We start from the raw sequence: 23,901 nt of genomic DNA, 5'->3' as shown, positions 1-23,901 counted from the left end.
GCCTGCATGATATATGATTTCAACATTAATATCTCAATGTAATCATTTGCATTCATCACATAGTATGATATGCGATGTTGAGTCTGGATTATAATTGATCATTTTTTGAGGCCTGTGACTGTATGAGGAACTGTTCAGACCTAAGAAAGTGTACCGTTTGTACATTTAATAATTCATTCATTAATTGTTCTTAGCCACAGCGGAATGAAGCGCCAACCCAGTGCTGGGAAACTATTTAGTTCTTCCAATTCACCTACAGAGCATGTGTTTGGACTGTGGGGGAAACAGGAGCACCCGGAGGAAACCAATGCCAACATGGGGAGAACATGCAAACTCCACACAGAAACGCCAACTGACTCAGCTGGGACTTGAACCAGTGACCTTCTCGCTGTGAGGCCACAGTGCTGACCACTGAACCACCGTGCCACTTAAATTTAATAATTATTTATTTCTAAATCATACGGTCATGAGCTGGGGCGAGGCAGTGGCGCAGTAGGTAGTGCTGTCACCTCAAAGCAAGAAGGTCGCTGGTTCGAACCTTGGCTCAGTTGGTGTTTCTGTGTGGAGTTTGCATGTTGTCCCTGCCTTTGTGTGGGTTTTCTCCGGGTGCTCCGGTTTCCCCCACAGTCCAAACACATGCAGTACAGGTGAATTGGGTAGGCTAAATTGTCCGTAGTGTGTGAGTGTGTGTGTGGATGTTTCCCAGAGATGGGTTGCGGCTGGAAGGGCATCCGCTGCGTAAAAACTTGCTGGATAAGTTGGCGGTTCATTCCGCTGTGGCGACCCCGGATTAATAAAGGGACTAAGCCGACAAGAAAATGACTGAATGAATGGTCATGAGCTATGGATCATGAGAGAAAGGACAAGATACAACCAGCCGAAACGAGTTTCCTTCGCCGGGTGGCAGGATGCTCTCTTATAGATAGGGTGAGGAGCTCTGTCACCTGGAGTAGAGCCGCTGCTCCTCCACATCCAGAGAAGTCAGCTGAGGTGGCTCGGGCATCTGTTTCGAATGCTTTCTAGACGCTTACCTATGGAGGTGTTCCAGGCATGTCCCACCGGGAAAAGGCCTCAGGGAAGACCCAGGACACGCTGGATTGACTATGTCTCTCGGCTGGCCTGGGAACACCTCAGGATCCCCTAGAAGAGCTGGGGGAAGTGTCTGGGGAGAGGGAAATCTGGGGTTCTCTTCTGAGACTGCTACCCTCGCGACCCGGCCCCTGAAAAGTGGATGAAAATGAACAAATGAATTCTGTTACTGAATACTGTTAGTCTCCTCCAAAAACGAAATAAAACACTGTTTATTGTGTGTTCTTTTCTTTTATTGGATTATTATCTATTTGATTAACTCCCCTACAGAATCATCCCCATACTATATACAATTGTCAACTCATTCCAACTAGAAATATTAAAGTCATCTGGTGAAATGTTATTCATGTTGCAATATAGATCGGAGAATAGCAATCTCAATGCTAGATTTTTCCAATCTCCTGCAGCCATGATTGTAAATATTATAAACGTTTTTTTTCCTTTTAAAGTTAGGAAATGAGAAGATGTCAGTTCAGAAGAGATTCATCTTAAGCATGTTGATCTGAAGTGCTGCATCTGTGTGTGTTTCTTAGGCCGATCAGTTGATGTTTGCTCTGCACTTTGTGAAGGGAATGAGTCCAGAGCTCTTCCAGGAGAACGTAAGTGTGTTTGAGAAATACACTCATAATCAATTCTGAATGAACGATGGCGCTTGTGTTTCTGGTGGTCTGCAGCGCCTCCGACAAGACAAATGTGCTGTTATTAAAGCTGTCGGGAGAGCACAATAAAACCAAATCACCTGTGTGGGTCTGTGTGCTTCTGTAATGCAGGAATGGGATGTTTTCACTGGCCTCGTTGTTGGGGATATGGTTCGGAAGACGGTATGGCTCTTTCTCTGCTTCTCTCTATGCATTAACACACTTCTCCAGCTGTTTGCATGAATTTTTTATGTTTCTTCAGGATTCCCAGAAGTCTCTGCGAGAACAGTTTCCTTCTTGGATTGATCAGGAGAGACTGATGGCTGTGGCTCTGCTCAAGGTGATTGTGGAAAAGTTTGACTTAATCGCTGAATTTAGTATAACATGCAAAACAAAAACTGTGGGCAACATTGATTAGCACAGCAAGAAGGTCACTGGTTTGAGTCCCGGCTTGGTAGGTTGGCATTTCTGTGTGGAGTTTGCATGTTCTCCCCATGTTTCGTAGGATTTCTTTGAGTGCTATAGGTCAATTGAAGAAACTAAATTGGCTGTTGTGTGCGTGTGTGCGTGCGTGCGTGCGTGTGCATGTGCGTGTGTTTGTGTGTGTGTGTGTGTGTGTGTGTGTGAGAACGAGTTTGGATGGGTGCTTCCCATTACTGAGTTGTAACTGAAAGGGCATCCAGTGTGTAAAACATATTCTGGAATAGTTGGCGGTTCATTCCGCTGTGGCAAGTCGAGCTCTATATATATATATATATATATATATATATATATATATATATATATATATATATATATATATACACACACACACATACATGCATATATAGTGCAACTTTTTATTTACATGTATACAGCGCAACTTTATATATATATATATATATATATATATATATATATATATATATATATATATATATATATATATATAAATTGAATTAGGCAAGTTATTGTATAACGATGATTTGTTCTGTAGATTATCAAGAAAAAATATAGCTTAAAGGGGCTAATAATTTTGTCCCTAAAATGGATAATAATAAATTCAAAACCGCTTTTATTCTAGCCGAAATAAAACAAATAAGACGTTCTAAAGAGGAAAAAATATTATCAGACACACTGTGAAAATGTCCTTGCTGTGTTAAACATCATTTGGAAAATATTTAAAAAAGAAGAAAAAAAATCGAAGGGGGCTAATAATTCTGACTTCAACTATATATATATATATATATATATATATATATATATATATATATATATATATATATATATATATATATATATATATATATATATATATATATATATAAATATATATATATATATATATATATATATATGTGTGTGTGTGTATGTGTGTGTGTGTGTGTGTGTATATTTATATATAAATAAAAAGTCGAGCTATATATATATATATATAATTAAAAAGTTGAGCTATATATATATATATAAACAGTCGAGCTATGTGTAAAAAATATATATATAAAAAGTAATAAAAAGTCGAGCTAGTTTATTTTTATTCCTTCTTTGATTTTTCTTTAGCTTAGTCCCTTTATTTATCAGGGCTCACCACAGCGGATTGCCACCGCCAACTATTCCAGCCTTTTTTTTTTACACAGCGGATGCCCTTTCAGCTGCAACCCAGTACTGGGAAACCTCCATACACACTTATTTACACACACTCATACACTACGCCTGTTTTAGTTCAGCAATTCCCCTATAGCGCATGTGTTCGGACTGTGGGGGAAATCGGAGTACCTGGAGGTAACCCACGCCAACACGGGGAGAACTACAAACTCCACACAGAAATGCCAACTGACCAAGCCGGGACTTCTTGCTGTGAGGTGACAGTGCTGATCACTGAGCCACCATGTCACCTATTTTAATTTTATTAGTTGTTAAACTGTTTAAATATCCTGATTTCACTTGATTTTGCATGTTAAAGTACATAAAATAACAAAAGATTATTAATTATCAAATTATTAGCTTTACATTTAAGCAGTATCACGCATTTTATTTGAAGAGTTACACTCTTTCATGATGAACGTTAACAGAAATAAAATGAATGATTAATTTATATGCAATGATTACATTTTAAAATATTAAATAAATGTATACATTTGGTTCCGAATTTTTTTTTATAAATTTGTATTTAATTATTAATCCAGAAAAAATAACTGAGCACAATTAAATGTTTTGTTATTAAATGTATTATTTATTATTAAATTTAACAAAATGCTTGTAGAGACCAAAAATGTTACTAAACCTTCACAAATAAAATATCTTCTGTATTAAAAAAAATGAATGTTGTATAATAAATATATATAAAATAATCATAATCACAAAACTAATCAGGGCCCTAGACTATCTCAGACAGACGTTTGACTATCAGCATTGCTCTTTTTGGTCTTTTCTATTATGATGTCTTGTTGATGTTTCTCCAGAGCACATTTCCAGTGCTGTATCAGTCTCTCTGTCTGAGCGACGCAGATCTGTGGCTCACGTTCTTGCGCAGTTCCTGCTGCGAACAGGAAATCCCACTTCCAGTTGCCAAGAAGATCTCCCTATTTCAGCAGGTGAGCTGTCAATCAACTGACCGTTACATCTCTAGCATCAACCAATCAGAGTAATAGCTGACTCTTTATTTCTATCGCTCAGATGTTGGTGGTTCAGGCGTTACGACCAGATCGCTTGCAGAGCGCCATGGCAGTGTTCGCATCACAAGCTTTGGGTGAGTACAAAGAAAGACAACACACACACACACACACAAACGAACCAACGAACGGACGGACAGCTCAGGGTCAGGCATGTATAATATATCTGACGGCTGACTCTCACTCTGTCATCAGTTTGTGTCCAGCTTTCCTCTGGAGTTTAATTATTATTCACACACTGAACTCAACCTTCAGATATATTATAAATACCTCACGCACAGCTCTCTGCGTATATGTGAGTGTGTGTGCGCGGTCGATACAGGGCTATTGATTTAGGTTTAGTCATCAGCTTATTATAACTCTCAAATCAGCCAAGTGTGAAAGCGCGCACACACACACACACACACACACAATTAGTGCTGATTGATGCTCTCTGGGGCCACTTGAAATGAGACACAATTAAAACCTGAGCAAACGCAACATTCATCTCTTTTACCTGCAACACAAACGCACACAACAACAAGCCATAAAACACAAGTAGCCTTATAAAACTGTCAGCACAGAGAGAAATAAAATATCGCGGCTCACACGACCACAGTGCTACATGCTAATTAAACCTACGCGTGCAACGATAGAAAACCGCTAACAACTGTGCTATAAATATATCAATATTCATTTAAATAGACATGCTGATGTTTATATTGATTAACAATTGGATGGGTAGGTGGATGAACGGATGGTTGTAATAAATGGATGGATAGAGGTATGAATTGATAAATGGAGGGATGGATGAATAGATAGATTGACATATGGATAATTGGATGTATGAATTGATAAATGGATAGGTATATAGATGGGTGAATACATATAGATAGATTGGTAAATGGATGGATGGATGGATGGATGGATGGATGGATGGATGGATGGATGGATGGATGGATGGATGGATGGGCGAATAGATAGATAGATGAACTCATGAATAAATGGGGTAAATGGATTAATGGATGGATGAGCGGACGGATGGATGGATTGTGAATTAATAGGTAGATGAACTTTTGGATAAATAGATGTATGAATTGGTAGATGGATGCATGGATGGATGGATGGATGGATGGTTGAATAGATAAACTTATAAGTGGATGGATGAATTCGTAAATGGATAAATGGATGGATGGATGGATGGATGGATGGATGGATGGATGGATGGGTGAATAGATAGATGAACTTATGGATAAATGGATGGAAGAATTGGTGGATGGATGGATGGATGGATGGATGGATGGATAGATGGTTGGATGGATGGATGGATAAAGGGATGGATGGATGGATGGATGGATAAATGGATGGATGGATGGATGGATGGATGGATGGATGGATGGATAGATAGATAGATAGATAGATAGATAGATAGATAGATAGATAGATAGATAGATAGATAGATAGATAGATAGATAGATAGATAGATAGATAGATAGATGGATGGATGGATGGATGGATGGATGGATGGATGGATGGATGGATGGATGGGTGAATAGATAGATGAACTTATGGATAAATGGATGGAAGAATTGGTGGATGAATGGATGGATGGATGGATGGATGGATAGATGGTTGGATGGATGGATGGATAAATGGATGGATGGATGGATGGATGGATAGATAGATAGATAGATAGATAGATAGATAGATAGATAGATAGATAGATAGATAGATAGATAGATAGATAGATAGATAGATAGATAGATAGATAGATAGATAGATAGATGAACTCATGAAAAAATGGAGTACATGGATTAATGGATGGATGAACGGACGGATGGATGGATCTGTGAATAAATAGGTGGATCAACTTATGGATAAATGGGTGGATGAATTGGTAGATGGATGAATGGGTGAATAGATGAACTCATGGATAAGTGGGTGGATGAAATGGTAGATGAATGGATGGGTGAATAGATGAACTCATGGATAAGTGGATAGATGAATTAGTAGATGGATGGATGGATGGAAAAAGGGATGGAGGAATTGGTGGATGGATGGATGGATGGATGGATGGGTGAATAGATAGATAGATTAACTTATGGATAAATGGATGGAAGAATTGGTGGATGGATGGATGGATGGATAGATGAACTCATGAATAAATGTGGTATAATGTGGTATATGGGTTAATGGATGGATGGACGGATGGATGAATGTGTGAATAAATAGGTAGATGAAGTTTTGGATAAATAAATGGATGAATTGGTAGATGGATGGATGGATGGGTGAATGGATAGAAGAACTTATGGATAAATGTATGGATGAATAGGTAAATAGATTAGATTGATGGATGGATGGGTGGGTGGGTGGATGGATGGATAGATAAATGAAAAGTTGGATGGGTACACAGATGGATAGATGGATGAATGGATGGTGGGGAGATGGAAATTTGAACAGTTGGATGGATGTACAGATAGATAGACAGATAGATGGACAGACAAAGTTGCATGGGTGGACGGACGGGCGGATAGACAGACGAATGGATGGATAGATGGATGGATGGATGAATAAATAGGTCAATGATAGGATGGATAGATGGATAGATATACCAGAGGATGGAAGGATAGACAAATGGATAGATGAAAAGTTGGATGGATGGTTAGAAGCATGGAGAAATGGATAGATGAAAAGTTGGTTGGATGGATGGATGGATGGATGATTGGATAGACAAATGAATGGATGGATACACATATATAGATGAAAAGATGGGTGGATAGATGAAAGGTTGAATGGTTGGACAAATAGACAAATGGATGGATGGATAGACAGATAGCTAGATGAAAACTAGGATGGATGCATGGATGAATAAATGAAATGTTGAATGGATGGATAGATGGACCAATGGCTGGATGGATGGACAGATGGATAGATGAAACATTGATAGGATGGACTGATGGATAGATAATATGTTGGATATATGGTTAGATAGAAGTATGGATGGATGGAAGGGTAGAATAAATGGTAGACAAATGGATGCATAGATGGATAGACAGATGGATCAATGAAAAGTTGAATGGATGGACAGATGGATAGATCAACAGATGGATAAATGGACAGATAGATGGGTGGATTGATAGTCAGATAAATGGATGGGTGGATAAACAGACGGATAGATAGACAGACAGAAATCTAAACAGATGGATGGCTGAATTGGCAGTGTGTTTTCCACTGCAGGATGTTTGTGTTACAGCTCTTCTGTTTGTCAAGGACTCAAACACACTCAAGGACTGTGGGAAGTTTTCTTTCTCTCCTCTCCCCTCATCTTCTCTGGATTTATTTCCGTTAATTTGTTCTTTTATTGGACTCGGTGTGTTTTATCCGCATGTCTAATGATTGCAGTGAGTTACATTAATGAGCGCAGGTGGAGCTGTAGGAGGAAGCACATAAAACAGCCCATTACTGATCACATGCTGGAGGAGAACGTCACAGCAGGACAGAGCTGCCTCTCTGAGTTACGATTATCAAACAGTTTTTACTTTATAGAAGACAATACGTTTAGTTAGAAAACTAACTATGCTTCTGTTGAAGGAGTGTGTGCAGCATGATTGAAATACGAGAGTCAATAGACCCTTTCACACAGCGATACCGGTAAATATCCGGAAAATCTCCAAAATGACTGTACTGGAATATTCATAAAAAAGGTGTTCACACAGGCACGGATATTCTGTCATTTTTCCAGGAAAAGTCTGTTCACACATCCATTCCAAAATACCGGTAAATTCTGACATCATTAATCAGAAATGACCTATACATGTGTAAACATAGTAGGGGTCAGGCTTTTCTTGATGGTTTCACTTTTATTTAAACCTTTAACATTTACAAGACTGCATTACATCTTCTTTGGATGGATAAGTATTGTGAACAACCATATGAAACCATATAGTGGACCACTTTCACATGTCGAGATTTACATAATAGCCCCTTTCACACATACAGACCTTTCCGGAAAATTGCGTATGTGTGAACAGTTCCTTTTTGAAAATACCGGTAAATTCCTTCTGGCTATTTTCCGGAAAGAGAAGTTGTATTATTACCGGCAATTTGCCGGAATGCTGCGCTGTGTGAATGCAGAAGGAAGATTCCCGTAATAAGCGCGTGCACGTCTAGAACGTGCTGACGTGAGACGTCTGCTTTAGCCAATCACAACAGTCAGACGCATTTACGTCCGCGCGGTTTGTGAGGATAAAAACCTTTGAATATTTTTCCAGACACATTTAGCTGCTAGAAGTTAGTCAGATCACGTTTATATGTTCTTCTTTATGTCAACTGTGTAAATAATCATCGATGAGATGCTTATGATAAGCCGTTGTTTGTTTACCTGCAAGCTTTGCGTGTGCCTGTGAAACAGCCTGTGAGCGCCTGCACACGCACATATAATGAACGAGAAAGAGAAAGTGATCCTGCGAAAGTTGTTCACAATATTGATCATCCACAGAGTTTGTAATTTAGTCAAATGTTTACAAATACAAGCGCAGCCGTTTAAAGCTCATTTGTGGTGAATGATGTCAGAATTTACCGGTATTTTGGAATGGATGTGTGAATGCTCTTTTCCGGAAAATTTCCGTAACGTCCTCGCCGGTGTGAACAGCGCTTTTTTGAATATACCGGTAAAGTCGTTCCGGAAATTTTCCAGATATTTACCGGTATCACTGTGTGAAAGGGGTTAATGTGTGTGTGCTGGCGCTCATCGGCTGCTTTCACGGCACACGCACCAAGCGACTGAAGCAGAGTTTGAAGGTAAACAAACAGCGCTTTATCATAAGCATTTTATCGATAGTTTTTCCACAGTTGGCATTAAGAAGGATCACAGAAACGTTATCTGACTAACATGTAGCAGCTAAATGTGTCTGGAAAAATATTCAGAGGCTTTCATTTTCATAAACTGCGTGGAAAGTAGACGTAAGACGTACCTTAAAGGGCCATGAAACCCCCTCGTTTCAGCAGGGTGTTTTCACACCTCTACTTTGGAAAAAGTCAGAAAAGTGGGCGTGTCCAGCTCTGTTTAGGGGGAGTGTCGGAGGAACTAAAGTGGGAGGGTGTGGGAGTGTCTATTTGGGAGCGCGCGAGTTTCAGTCAAAATACACACACATGAGAAAGTGATGGTGTTTAACCTACATGGACATCTGTAGTCGAATTATTTGCCAAATTATTAAATGTTTTACTTTAACTGCAGTTTAGCTCTTTCATTCAGGGAATTCATTCATGCCCCTCGCGACAAACGAGATATTTGATTCGAGGATCTGCTCTTACCGTGTATTTTTCATGCAATGTTTTATACCGCACGGCGAATGAGAGAAAAAAAAAACTGCATTTCCCGGAAACTTACATGCACACGGCAGGTAGAGTCAGAAAGCCGCGTGTGTTATTCCGGTCACAAAATGCGGTGCTATGTTTGCACTCAGTGCAATAGTTAACTTAATTCGATACGAACAAACTGAATAAACAAAGAGCACTGGTCGCTCACTTACCAAATCTGTAGAGACAGGACAATCACCAGCAACTAGAGCCGCGTCTTTATGAAGAGGAGACTAACGTTACAAGCGAATCTGGATCTCAGCGTTTGCAGATGAGAACAGCTCTCAGGTAAACAATAATCCTCCTTAGACACGTAAGTTATTGTTGTCGAGCGTCGCGTACACTGTTAATCCACACGTGATCCAGCTGAGCTCTCACAGAGAGAAAAAGAAAACAAAACTTAATGGCAGCAAACTATAAAAGCAACACTTTACGCTTGTTTTGCCAACACAACGTGGCGTCTCTGTGGCGTAAACACGATGACACTAATGAATATTAATGAAGTTGCACAATAGAGCGCGCTGATTGGTTGAACCAAGCCTTACTCATGCATTAATGCAACACACTGTAAGACGTAATAAGACTCACTCTGGCACAGACGTCCAGTCTGCACGCTGGAATACACGCTATTATGTCATGACCGAGACGCAGCTTCAAAAATTTGTTTCAAACAGGAAGTATGAATTTGCTTGAAATAACGCAAAAACAACCAATTTACACTTTTTTGTGAAATATAGGTGTCCTAATAGTGTTTTTAGCAGTGTGGGACACATATACGACTGTCAACAGCTCAAAAAATGTGTTTTTGTGTTTCGTGACCCTTTAAAGTAGACGTCTTACATCAGCACGTTCTAGACGTAAATGCGCTCTTTCCGGCAATCTTCCTTCTGCATTCAAACAGCGCAGCATTCCAGCAAATTACCGGTATTGTTTCAACTTCTCTATCCGGAAAATTGCCAAAACGAATTCACCAGTATTTTAAAAAGGGGATTGTTCACACATACAGACCTTTCCGGAAAATTGGCGGTAATTTTCTGGAAAGGTCTGTATGTTTGAAAGGGGCTATTAGCTTCCATCCACACTGTTAATAATTCCCTGTAGAATATACAGCAACTTACTGGCAGCAGTTGACCAGTAACTAAAACACCGTATTATTAATGAGAGGAATAAAAAAGGTAAGGATCCAAATGCAGTTTATTAGAATTGTCAGACAGGCAATTGTCAAAACGGGGACAGACAGGAGCATGTAGGTAATCCAAAGCGTAGTCGAAGTCACAGATAATTGGACAGGCAGAAAACAACGTAAACAATAAAACAAACAAAGATCAAATCAGACTAGTCAAGACAGTGAAAACATTCACTTAGAGCTAACAAGACTCAGCAATGTGAGTGTGAAACTGGTGTATATTAGGGCTGGGTCGATAACGATGCCATCGATCCTACACCCTGGCCCCATTGCAGCAGCAACCCGCTCGTAAAAAATACACACTCAGGCCCCGTTTACACCAATACATCTAAGGGTGCTTTCACACCTGCCTTATTTACTTCTGTTGAATTTGGTTAAATCTTAAAGTTTGTTTGGGCAGGTGAGAATGCAGCAATCATACTCGAGTGCACACCAAAACCTCTTCAAGCAGGTCTCGGTACGCTTTCAAACGAACCCTGGAGTGGTTGGTTTGTGGTGAGAATATGATCTTAACTAAAACAGACCCAACAGCGCAAAGCACTGGCCTTTTGGACTAATTCAGCTGCCGTAGGCCGGTGCACTGTGCACTATGGATTGTGGAGGAAAAATATTAGTTGACAGTGCTTTACCAACAGAGAGAGAAGATCGTTGTTAATATTTCCACAAGATGTCGCAGTTTAGCTAAATTAATTCACGCCTCCTCCTGAAGTGACATGCGATGCATTAAAACATTGTTTTCCAGCCGCGGCCGCGCTTCATTCTCTAAATGTATAGCTTGATACAATAAGCCAGCGCAGTTGTCCCTCCAAAGTAAGCGACATTTTGTGTCTGCCAGTTTGTTTACTTGCGGGAGTTTCATTGGCATTTTCCCGTACGTGAATTCTGACCAATCGATTAGCAATTTAGGAACTATGTTCAACAACATCTGGCCAATGAGTGATGTAGATTTTGTCAGATGAGTGAATGAGTGTCAGGGTTTATTTTGCAGAGTCCAGCTCAGCTGTCAGGAGAAGTGGTGGTTTGGTGGTGTTTGACAAGGTGCGCGTGACGTGTCTGAGGAGAGATGCGGTGGGGAGGGGTGAGAAGAGTGTGCGACGTAGCCTATTTGAGGACCGGGAGGGAGACGCGAGATTACCGGGAGATTATCTTCTCGTTTGCGGGTATCCGGAGACTTGCGAAACTTCCCGCCCTACTCATAATTCAGTCTTTATAAAGCCGTATGCCTATTACATATCCATAAAACACTGATATAACCACGCTCGGATTGAATCGCTTTCTTACTACAATCGATCCGCTCCAGAATTTGTTTCAATCGAGCCGAGACCACCTCATTCAAGTGATCTCGGAGCGATTGATTTGGCGCAGATCCGAGAACAATTGGTGGTTTCATATATGCCAAACGAACCGCGCTAACTGGGCAAACGAGACAGGTTCCGAAACAAAAGTGTAGGTGTGAAAGCACCCTACGTGTGGTGTGAAAATGACCCAAATCGGCAGAAAATGCAACAATGTATCATTTATTGCGCTTGGTCCAGACCAAATGAAGCGAACTACAGATGTAAAAGCACCCTTAGTTATAAAACGGTGTTTCAGAATAAAAATGGTCCCTGTCCACACTAGCGTTTCATCTAGCATTTCTGAAAAGATCTCTCCGTCCACACTATACTGCTGAAAACGCACATCACATGACCACACACACACACACACACACACACAAATGAATAAAAGTGACAAATTGTTCCTCTTTCCAGCAGGGAAAACCACCAATGATCAATAATGCATGATTATATGCTGTCATGGCTCTGCCAACATAAATGTAACTATAATGGAAGTCAATGGGGCAAAAACAGCCCCCAACATAACCAAAGGGTAATCGATTTGTCCAAAGGAGAATTGTTGAATTTTTGAACATTTTCCCAAAATATTTGTCAAAATAAGATTTATCACCAAAATCATTCCATCTGCTGAAACACAGATAAAGCTGTGACCAAATGAAGCCTGAAAATCAGCTGAGATTGGGTGAAAACATCTACATCAACAGCACACAAGGGTTAAAAAGTTTTGACTTTGACGTTGAAACTGCAGTTTGGTTGTTCAAATAGCTGAAGTCCTCTATATTAAACAAAATCCTGAAATCCAAAATGTATTTTCAACTGTTAAAACAAACATATAAACATCTTGCATGAGAAGGAGGTGAGTAAATCATTGAAAAAATGTATTCTGTAAGAGCAGTAGTGTTTAAAAGTGGATTGAGTCTGTGTTGTGAGACTCTTCCAGCAGAGGGAGCTGCTCACGTCTGTGCTCTGCTCCTGGTTTGGAGGGATTTGATGAGTTGATGCTGGGAATGGGGTATTTTGGAGACCCATTACAATTATCGATTCATGCTTGGACTTTATGTCTTTATATCTTGTGTGGTTAAACAGCAGAATTGAACTTCAGCAGAAATGCGTTTTTAAATCCTCCTTAATTCCTCTGTTGTGCAACTCTGTTGGAGCGGCTGTGTAATTGTAGACTTGTGTGCTGAACATTTTAAGCTGACCGAGTTTTGCCGCAGATTTATTCTTTTAATAACTCAGTCACACATTAGAGGTTCTATTAGTTTATATTAGTTCATATGTTTACTAATATGAACTAATAATGAAGTATACTAGTATAGCATTTATTAATAGTTAGGACAAGATAGAATCTGCAGATTTAAATGTATTTTTTTGCTATTTCTTTGCAGAATTAAAAAAAAAATGTTTTGGCAGGATATTAACTAAAAACCTAAAATTTGTTCATTCATTCATTCATTCATTCATTCATTTTCTTGTCGGCTTAGTCCCTTTATTATTCCGGGGTTGCCACAGCGGAATGAACCACCAACTTATCCAGCAAGTTTTTACGCAGCAGATGCCCTTCCAGCTGCAACCCATCTCTGGAAAACATCCACACACACTCTCATACACTACGGACAATTTAGCCTACCCAATTCACATGTACTGCATGTCTTTGGACTGTGGGGGAAACCGAAGCACCCAGAGGAAACCCACACGAAGGCAGGGAGAACATGCAAACTCCACACAGAAACGCCAACTGAGCCGAGGCTCGAACCAGCGACCTTCTTGCTGTGAGGCGACAGCACTACCTACTGCGCCACTGCCTCGCCAAACCTAAAATTTGTTAATAAAATAAACTTACACATTTATAAAATAAACTTTTACATTTTATTTGAAATTTAAAATGCAATTGCAATACAAAGATCTCCTTGTTTTGTAATAATAATATTAATAATAATAATAATAATACATTTTATTTATAGTGCGCTTTTCTCAGACCCAAAGCGCTAACAGGCATATAAGGCAAACAAAGCAGAACAATAAAAACAGTAAAAAAAGACCAAAATAAAACAATAAAATATGAACGATTCAATACAATTGGATGACAAAATTAACAAAAATAATCAATCTAAGTTAAAAGCAACGGTAAAAAGGTGAGTCTTGAGAAGTTTCTTAAACAATCCAGAGAAACGGCATTCCTGATGCTGATGGGTAGGCCATTCCACAACTCAGGCGCACTGTACGAAAAAGCACGTCTTTGTAAACAAAGTATGTCCCTCATATATTATATCAATTTCGATATCAATCATATAAAGTCAAAAAACATGACTCTACAAACTGTATTGTAAAGAGATCATATAAACACATCATGTAAAAAGCTGAATAAAAATATATTTACACACAGGGCTTGACATTAACACCCGCCAGCCAGCCAAATGTGGGTAGATTTCAGCTGTGGCGTGTGAGGCTGGATTTATACTTTCGCTTAGTGCCGCATGGCGGATCTCCGGTGACTGCTCGCGCACCTCACTAAACGGACGAGGCTTTTATACTTGGAGCGTTCGCCATTGTGATTTTCTTTAAAAAGACAGGGGGCGGTCAGAAGAAACTGTCGAGAAATAAAAAAAGAAAATGCAAAATGGCTAGTAATGATAGAAAACTTTTAGCCACAGTGGCTGGTTGATCAAAAAATCCGATGTTAAGCCCTGTTTACACACATTTACATAAGTAAATTAATACACTCAATAATAGGCTACAATAAAAAATGCATGTAAAATCATTAATGTAATGTTATAATGTATACGTATTCATGGATTTTCATGATGTATACTGTCATGGATGCCGTGGATGTATTCACAGACTGTCAAGGTTATTCGAAATTACCAATTTTTCATTCATTCATTTTCATCCGCTTTTCCGGGGCTGGGTCACGGGGGCAGCAGTCTTAGGAAAAACCCCCAGACTTCCCTCTCTCCAGACACTTCTTCCAGCTCCTCTGGGGGGATCCTAAGGTGTTCCAGGCCAGCCGAGAGACATAGTTCCTCCAGCGTGTCCTGGGTCTTCCCTGAGGCCCCCTCCTAGTGGGACATGCTTGGAACACCTCCCTAGGTAGGCATCCATGAGGCATCCAAAACAGATGCCCAAGCCACCTCAGCTGACTTCTCTTGATGTGGAGGAGCAGCGGCTCTACTCCAAACTCCTCCCGCGTTACAAAGCTCCTCACCCTATATATAAGGGTGCACCCTGCCACCCTGCGAAGAAAACACATTTCGGCTGCTTGTATCCAAGATCTTGTCCTTTCAGTCATGACCAAAAGCTCATGACCATAGGGGAAAGTAGGAATGTAGATTGACCTGTAAATCGAGAGCTTTTCCTTTCAGCTCAGTTCCTTCTTTACCACAATGGACCGATACATCCACCACATTACTGCTGCCGCTACACCAATCCGCCTGTCAATCTCATGCTCCATCCTTCCCTCACTTGTGAACACAAACCCCAAGATATTTATACTCCTCCACCTGGGGTAAGGACTTTCCTCCAACTTAGAGATGGCAAACCACCTGTTTCCGGTGGAGCACCATGACCTCGGACTTGGAGGTGCTGATTCTCATCCCAGCCACGTCACACTCTGCAGCAAACCGGCCCAGTGCATGCTGAAGGTCCATGTTGGATCAAGCCATCGTCTGCAAAAAACAGTTGTTATCTGGAAATAACATACCGGAATGTGGCAACTGGCCAATCAGAATTGAGTATTCCAGACAGCCGTGTTATATCATCAGCTTCTGTGTGGAGTTTGCATGTTCTCCCTGCGTTAGTGTGGGTTTCCTCCGGGTGCTTCGGTTTCCCCAACAGTCCAAAGACATGCGGTACAGGTGAATTGGGTAGGCTAAATTGTCCATAGTGTATGAGTGTGAATGAGTGTGTATGGATGTTTCCCAGACATGGGTTGCAGCTGGAAGGGCATCCGCTGCGTAAAACATTTGCTGGATAAGTTGGTGGTTCATTCCGCTGTGGCAACCCCGGATTAATAAAGGGACTAAGCCAAAAAGAAAATGAATGAATGAGTGATTTCTCATGTTAGTAAATACATTAACTAATACACCCTTATGGTAAAGTGTTAGCAATAGCTCAAGAGTTTCAGTTTAGATCATGTTAACAGGCCTCAAGTCGTCCATCAGGAGAACAGCTGACTCTGAGTTGAGACAGTAGATGAGGTTGTTTTGATCGATCAGCCAATTTGTACATTTCAATATTGAACTGAATCCTTCCTGAGCCACAGCTCCGACTCTCTCCATTACCTGTTAGTGCAGATCGATCAGGTTTTACTCTCCCTGCGCTTCTCCAGGCGTGAAGGATACTGAAGGGCAGAGCCACACTGTAGGAAATGCTGGGTTATTGTCAGTTTCTACCAGAAAGACTCTAGGAGGCAGATAAACGTTTGAACATTTATTGTGAATTGTTTGCATGAATGAGAGTTTGTTACGGTCCTTTCATAAAGTATTTTGGCGTAAGCCCCGTCTATAGTGCAGAACTCTGGATGAGCTGGCAGATCCTGCCTGAAGATGAAGGCAGGGCGAAGCCAACCCCCTGAGTGGAGACGAGGCCATCCTGGTGGTGGTGGTGATGGGAAGGATGGAGGGAAACTTGCGCAACGTCACCTGAATACAGCCAAACAGATTGTTTAGATGAGCTTATATACATGGCTTGCTTGGTTGTTACAGGCTGACAAGATAATTATTATGAATGACATGACAGAACTGGTAGAACCTTCGCTAAAGCTTTCATTACCAAGCGTGCATTGCTAATAATGTGTGTTCATTCATTTATTCATTCATTCAGGTTCTTTTCGGCTTAGTCCCTTTATTAATATGGAATCTTCACAGCGGAATGAACCGCCAACTTATTCAGCATATGTTTTACACAGTGGATGCCCTTCCAGCTACAACCCATCGCTGGGAAACACCCATACACACTCATTCACACTCATACACTATGGACAATTTAGCCTACGCAATTCCCCTATAGTGTATGTGTTTGGACTGTGGGGGAAAGCGGAGCACCCGTAGGAAACCCACACCAACACGGGGAGAACATGCAAACTCCACACAGAAATGCCAACTGAACCAGCTGGGGCTCAAACCAGTGACCTTCTTGCTGTGAGGCGATCGTGCTACCCACTGCGCCACTGTGATGCCTTGTGTGTGATCAGGTAATACAAAATAAAGAGAGTCCTCTGTGAAATATCACATTTATTAATACCATAAACCTGGTGATTTGATTTGTATCTCTCTCTGCTCTGGCCATTTGTTTTCACTTGTCGACCGTTGTTACCTAAACCCACCGACAGCTGGCACGGGCCCTCTGTCTGGGGGTCATGATGGGTGAAGTGAAACTTTAGAATCCTGGAAACAGCTCATGACAGAACACACTCTACATCTATAAACACACACACACACACACACACACACACTCTTATGCACACTTAACTACCCACACGCACACACACACACTTATGCACACTCACTTTCACGCACACACATACACTTATGCACACTCATCCACTAACACACACTCACTCACACAGACATAAATACACATATGCACACTTACCTCTTACACACACACACCACACTTACACACTTTCACTTATATACATGCATTCACACAGACACACTCACACACACTTTTACTGTATCCACACTTAGTGACTCACTCACACACACACACATACACACACACAAACACACACACACATACACACACACACACACACACTAAATTATGTACACAGTCACTCGCACACACACAACACTCACACGCACACATGCACACATACATACACACACTCTTATGCATACTCAGACACACACACACACACAATTGTGTACGCTCACTCACACACACACACACACACACATACACACTTGCATACTCGGTTACACACACACAAAATCATGTACGCTCACACGCACACACAGTTATGCACATTCCGTCACTCACTCTCACACAGTCATACTCGCACACATACACACCTATGCATACTAAGTCACACACACACACACACACACACACACACACACGCACACTCACTCAGTCACATACAGACATGCTCACTCTCACACACACTTATTCACACACACACTAATGCATTCTGTCACTCTGTTACTCACTCTCACACACACATACATACATACAGACATACACACACACACTCCTATGCATACTCAGTCACACTTACACACACACAAAATTATGTACGATCACTCACACACAAACACACACAAAATTATGCACATTCAGACACTCACTCTCACACAGTCAGACTTACACACACATACACACCTATGCATACTAAGTCTCCCTCACACACACACACACACACACACACAATTATGCACACTCAGTCAAACACACACACACAAACACACACACACACACACACAATTATGCACACTCAGTCACTCACACTCTCTCACACACACACACACACACACACATACAAAATTATGCACACTCAGTCACTCACTCTCACACACACACATACACACACACACACACACACACACACAATTATGCACACTCAGTCACTCTCTCTCTCTCTCACACACACACACACACAATTATGCACACTCAGTCACTCACTCACACACACACACACACACACACACAATTATGCACACTCAGTCACTCACACTCTCTCACACACACACACACACAATTATGCACACTCAGTCACTCACACTCTCTCACACACACACACACACACACACACACACACACACAATTATGCACACTCAGTCACTCTCTCTCTCACACACACACACACACACACACACACACAAATAATTATGCACACTCAGTCACTCACACTCTCTCACACACACACACACACACACACACACACACACACACACACACACACAATTATGCACACTCAGTCACTCTCTCTCTCACACACACACACACACACACACTAACAATTATGCACACTTAGTCACTCACACTCTCACACACACACACACACACACACACACACACACACACACACACACACACACAATTATGCACACTCAGTCACTCTCTCTCTCTCTCACACACACACACACACACACACACACACATACAAACACTGCGTGCATACTCAGTCACACACACACACAAAATTATGTACGATCACTCACACACACACACACACACACACACACACACACACACACACACACACACACACACACACAAAATTATGCACATTCAGTCACACACTCTCACACAGTCAGACTTACACACACATACACAACTATGCATACTTAGTCTCTCTCACACACACACACAAAATTATGCACACTCAGTCACACACACACACACACACACACACACACACACACACACACACACACACAGAGAGAGCTCTGGTTACAGATATTCAGCAGTTCTGCCATCAGCAGCTCTTCCTCAGCCACATTGACTCTAATTAATTGGCTAATTAGCAAATAAAGTGTCTTGTTTGCCAGCGCCGGTGCTTTAGTATGCAAGACCTTCAGTCCAAGAGCGCAGCGTCGGTTAGCGTATGATTAGCGCTTCCACTCTATCCTTCATTTTTACAAACTCTATTGATTTTGGTGGAGGACAGGAGACGATATTTTTGTCTGTGTGTGTTACATGATCAGAGCTGACAGCAGTGTGTGTGTGTCTGCGGTCTGCTGTGATGTACTTTACTCTGGTAATGATGGCAGATGAAAACTCAATGCGCTAACTGCCTGTAAGCAAACACTTTACACTGCAGAATGCAGTTTGGAGTCGATTTGTGCTCGTAACTTACAATGATGTACACCATAGGAATATTCACACTTATAAAGGGGTAGTTCACTCATTTTTTTTTAAAGTACATTCACTGGCCACTTTATTAGGTACACCTTACTAGTACCGGGTTGGACCTGTTTTGCCTTCAGAACTGCCGTAATCCTTCATGACGTAGATTCAACAAGGTACTGGAAATATTCCTCAGAGATTTTGCTCCATATTGACATGATAGCATCACGCAGTTGCTGCAGATTTGTCGGCTGCACATCCATGATGTGAACCTCTTGTTCCACCACATCCCAAAGGTGCTCTATTGGATTGAGTTCTGGTGACTGTGGAGGCCATTTGAGTACAGTGAACTCAATGTCATGTTCAAGAAACCAGTCTGAGATGATTCACACTTTATGATATGGTGCAATATCCTGCTGGAAGTAGCCATCAGAAGATGGAGACACTCATAAAGGGATGGACATGGTCAGCAGCAATACTCAGGTAGGCTGTGGTGTTGACACAATACTCAATTGGTACTAATGGGCTCAAAGTGTGCCAAGAAAATCTCCCCCACACCACTACACCACCACCACCAGCCTGAACCGTTGATACAAGGCAGGATGGATCCATGCTTTCATGTTGTTGAGGCCAAATTCTGACCCGACCATCTGAATGTGGCAGCAGAAATGGAGACTCATCAGAGCAGGCAACGTTTCTCCAATCTTCTATTGTCCAGTTTTGGTGAGTCTGTGTGAATTGTAGCCTCAGTTTCCTGTTCTTAGCTGACAGGAGCGGCACCCGGTGTGGTCTTCTGCTGCTGTAACCCATCCGCCTCAAGGTTGAACGCGTTGTGCGTCCAGCAGGGCTTAATTTGTGCCAGAACACGTCGGATCCACATCCAACATCTCTGAAATCTAATCGGCCTCCTCAACCACCCTCCTCCTCCATTCGCTGTTTACTTTCACTTTCTTCTGCGACTCCCCAAGCCTTTTCACTTTCGTCCGCGACAACCAACCCCCCACCTACGGCTCGTAACTTACATCCACAACACCCCTACACCATCCAACGCCCCACTATACACCCCCTCCCTCCCCTCTACATCTTCAGGTAACATGCCGGATCCAATACCTCAATCTGTTCCGGGACATCGCAATTCACTTGTTAATCGCTGACGTTAAGAGATGCTCTTCTGCAGACCACAGTTGTAGCGAGTGCTTATTTGAGTTACTGTTGCCTTTCTATCAGCTGGAACCAGTCTGGCCATTCTCCTCTGACCTCTGGCATCAACAAGGCATTTAAGCACACAGAACTGCCGCTCAATAGATATTTCCTCTTTTTTACACCATTCTCTGTAAACCCTAGAGATGGTTGTGCGTGAAAATCCCAGTAGATCAGCAGTTTCTGAAATACTCAGAGCAGCCCGTCTGGCATCAACAACCATGCCACGTTCAAAGTCACTTAAATCCCCTTTCTTCCACATTGTGATGCTCAGTTTGAGCTGCAGACCATGTCTACATGCCTAAATGCATTGAGCTGCTGCCATGTGATTGGCTGATTACATTTGCATGAACAAGCAGATGGCCAGGTGTACCTAATAAAGTGGCCAGTGAGTGTAGTCTGTAATATTGCTGTTTTTCGCTGTGTGTTTGTATGTCTGGGTCTTCTGTGTGTGTTGACCGATTTTGAGTGCGCTGTTCCTTTAAGAGGTGGCTGTGGATTATATAGAGGAAGTTTCCTGAGTTTCTTATAGTTCTGCTTGATTGCATCTGAGCGTTTGATGGAGACTAAAGTGTGTGTGTGTGTGTGTGTGTGTGTGTGTGTGCGCGCGTGTGTGTGTGTGTGTGTGTGTGTGTGTGTGTGTGTGTGTGTGTGTGTGTGTGTGTGTGTGTGTGTGTGTGTGTGTGTGATGGAGGCTGGCAGATCTCCTGATGGTTTTCCAGCTCCACCGTCTCGCTTCTCTGGAGATAATCAGAACTGTAGAGTTTCCCGTAAACAACACACACACACACACACACACACCACACACACATACTCTGTTTTCTCCTGAAGAGCATACAGAGGGCTTGACATGTCTAAAAGTGTGACACACACACAAACACACACACATACACACACTCAAACATAATTGCGCACACACACACACATTCTCAAACAAACGCATACAGTCCACACATTGCTCACATACACACATTCAAAAATGCACACATGTACACTCAAACACATGCATACACACACACACTTAAAAATGCACACATACACTTAAATACATACATATACACACTTACCAACACACACACACACACACACACAACCATACAAACAAGCAAACACACAGTCACTCAGAAGCACTCATATGCATACTCACAAACATGCACGCACACACACAAACACACTTAAAAATGCACATATACACTCAAATACATACATATACACACTTACAAACACACATACACACACAAAATAGCACAAACACTGTCTCTCAGAAGCATTCACAAACATGCACACACACACTCAAAAATGCACACATGCACAAACACACACTCACAATCACACAAGCACACACTCGCACATGCTCACAAACCCTCTTGCACACACACTCGCAGACACAGTCATTTATACACTCACAAACACACTCTTGAATACACAAGCATACACTCACACACTCTCATCCACTCATTCACACAAATACATTCACCCACACATACATAATTACAGCGACACACTCACTCACACATTCATCCATGCACACACAAACACTATTTCCAGTGTACAGTGTCAAAGTTATGTCATTATACATATTTGTGTAACACACACACACACACACACACACACACAGTACATGAGTGATGAAGACAGACAGGCAGATCTCTGCTGTGCTCCTCCAGCTGACCTCGGGGTCAGACACACAGCAATTGATCCTGAGTGGATTCTGATCCTGAGCATCAGCATCTGTCAAATGACACTGTATGCTGGAATATCTTATTCAAATGCTCCTCCTTTTATTCAAATCAGCTTGTTGTTATTTGTAAGGGGTTCATACTGTATATTTCATACACAACGGTCGGTCAAGGGTGGCACGGTAGCTCAGTGGTTCGCACTGTTGGCTCCTAGCATAAAGGTCGCTGGTTCGAGCCTCAAGTCAGTTGTCGTTTCTGTGTGGAGTTTGCATGTTCTCCCAGTGTTGGCATGGGTTTCCTCTGGGTGCTCCGGTTTCCCCCACAGTCCAAACACATGCGCTATAGGGGAATTAATGAACTTAAATGGTCGTAGTGTATGAGTGTGTGTGTGAATGAGTGTCAAGGTTATTATAGTTAACGAAAACGTATGAAAAAACGTAAACTAAATGAGAGGATCTGGTGAAAAACGTAAGTTTATTTCATAACTGACAATCGTAATGGAATTTAAATAAGTGAATCATGCTTGAGTTGGGTTGCAAAACTTTACTGTAGAACATTTTTCAGATCATGCTGATGTTTTAACTGACTGAAATTACTACTGACAACACAATGTTGAGTCCTAACATCTGCGTTTAATATCTGCTCTTCCCATCACTACTGTGTATCTAACCTCAGAGCAGCCTTGCACACATATTGTACTTAAGACTGCTATCATGCGGGCTGCTGTATTTGAATTTGAGGATGGGTTGATGGTTGTGGTAGATGATAGTGTTCATGTGTCCTCTGAATACAGGTTTGTAAAAAATGTATGACTGAGTTTTTATTATACAATATTTATTCTGTTGATTTTTAATCTTGAACCTAACAAATATCCCCATTTAGAAAAAAAAAAAACTAATATAAACTAAAACTAAGCAATTTCGAAATATAGAAACTAATAAAAACTAGGAAATCTGCCTCTAAAACTAATAAAAACTAACTGAATTTGAAAAA

The 23,901-nt window shown here is 41.3% G+C and overlaps 1 protein-coding gene across 2 annotated transcripts in view; it reads left to right on the top strand.

Moving 5' to 3' along the window:
- dync2h1 (dynein cytoplasmic 2 heavy chain 1) overlaps positions 1 to 23,901 on the top strand; it is a 277,874-nt gene that overhangs the window by 188,962 nt on the left and 65,011 nt on the right. For both annotated transcript variants that reach the window (NM_001423300.1, NM_001423299.1), the window contains 5 exon segments: positions 1,623 to 1,688; positions 1,860 to 1,910; positions 1,990 to 2,067; positions 4,169 to 4,300; positions 4,383 to 4,455. In NM_001423300.1, coding sequence (NP_001410229.1) covers positions 1,623 to 1,688; positions 1,860 to 1,910; positions 1,990 to 2,067; positions 4,169 to 4,300; positions 4,383 to 4,455 — 400 coding nt within the window.

Source organism: Danio rerio, chromosome 15, assembly GCF_052040795.2.
Source record: "Danio rerio strain M-AB ecotype USA chromosome 15, GRCz13ab, whole genome shotgun sequence".
Classification (NCBI taxonomy): domain Eukaryota; kingdom Metazoa; phylum Chordata; class Actinopteri; order Cypriniformes; family Danionidae; genus Danio; species Danio rerio.
This window is presented reverse-complemented; position numbering and strand designations above follow the sequence as displayed.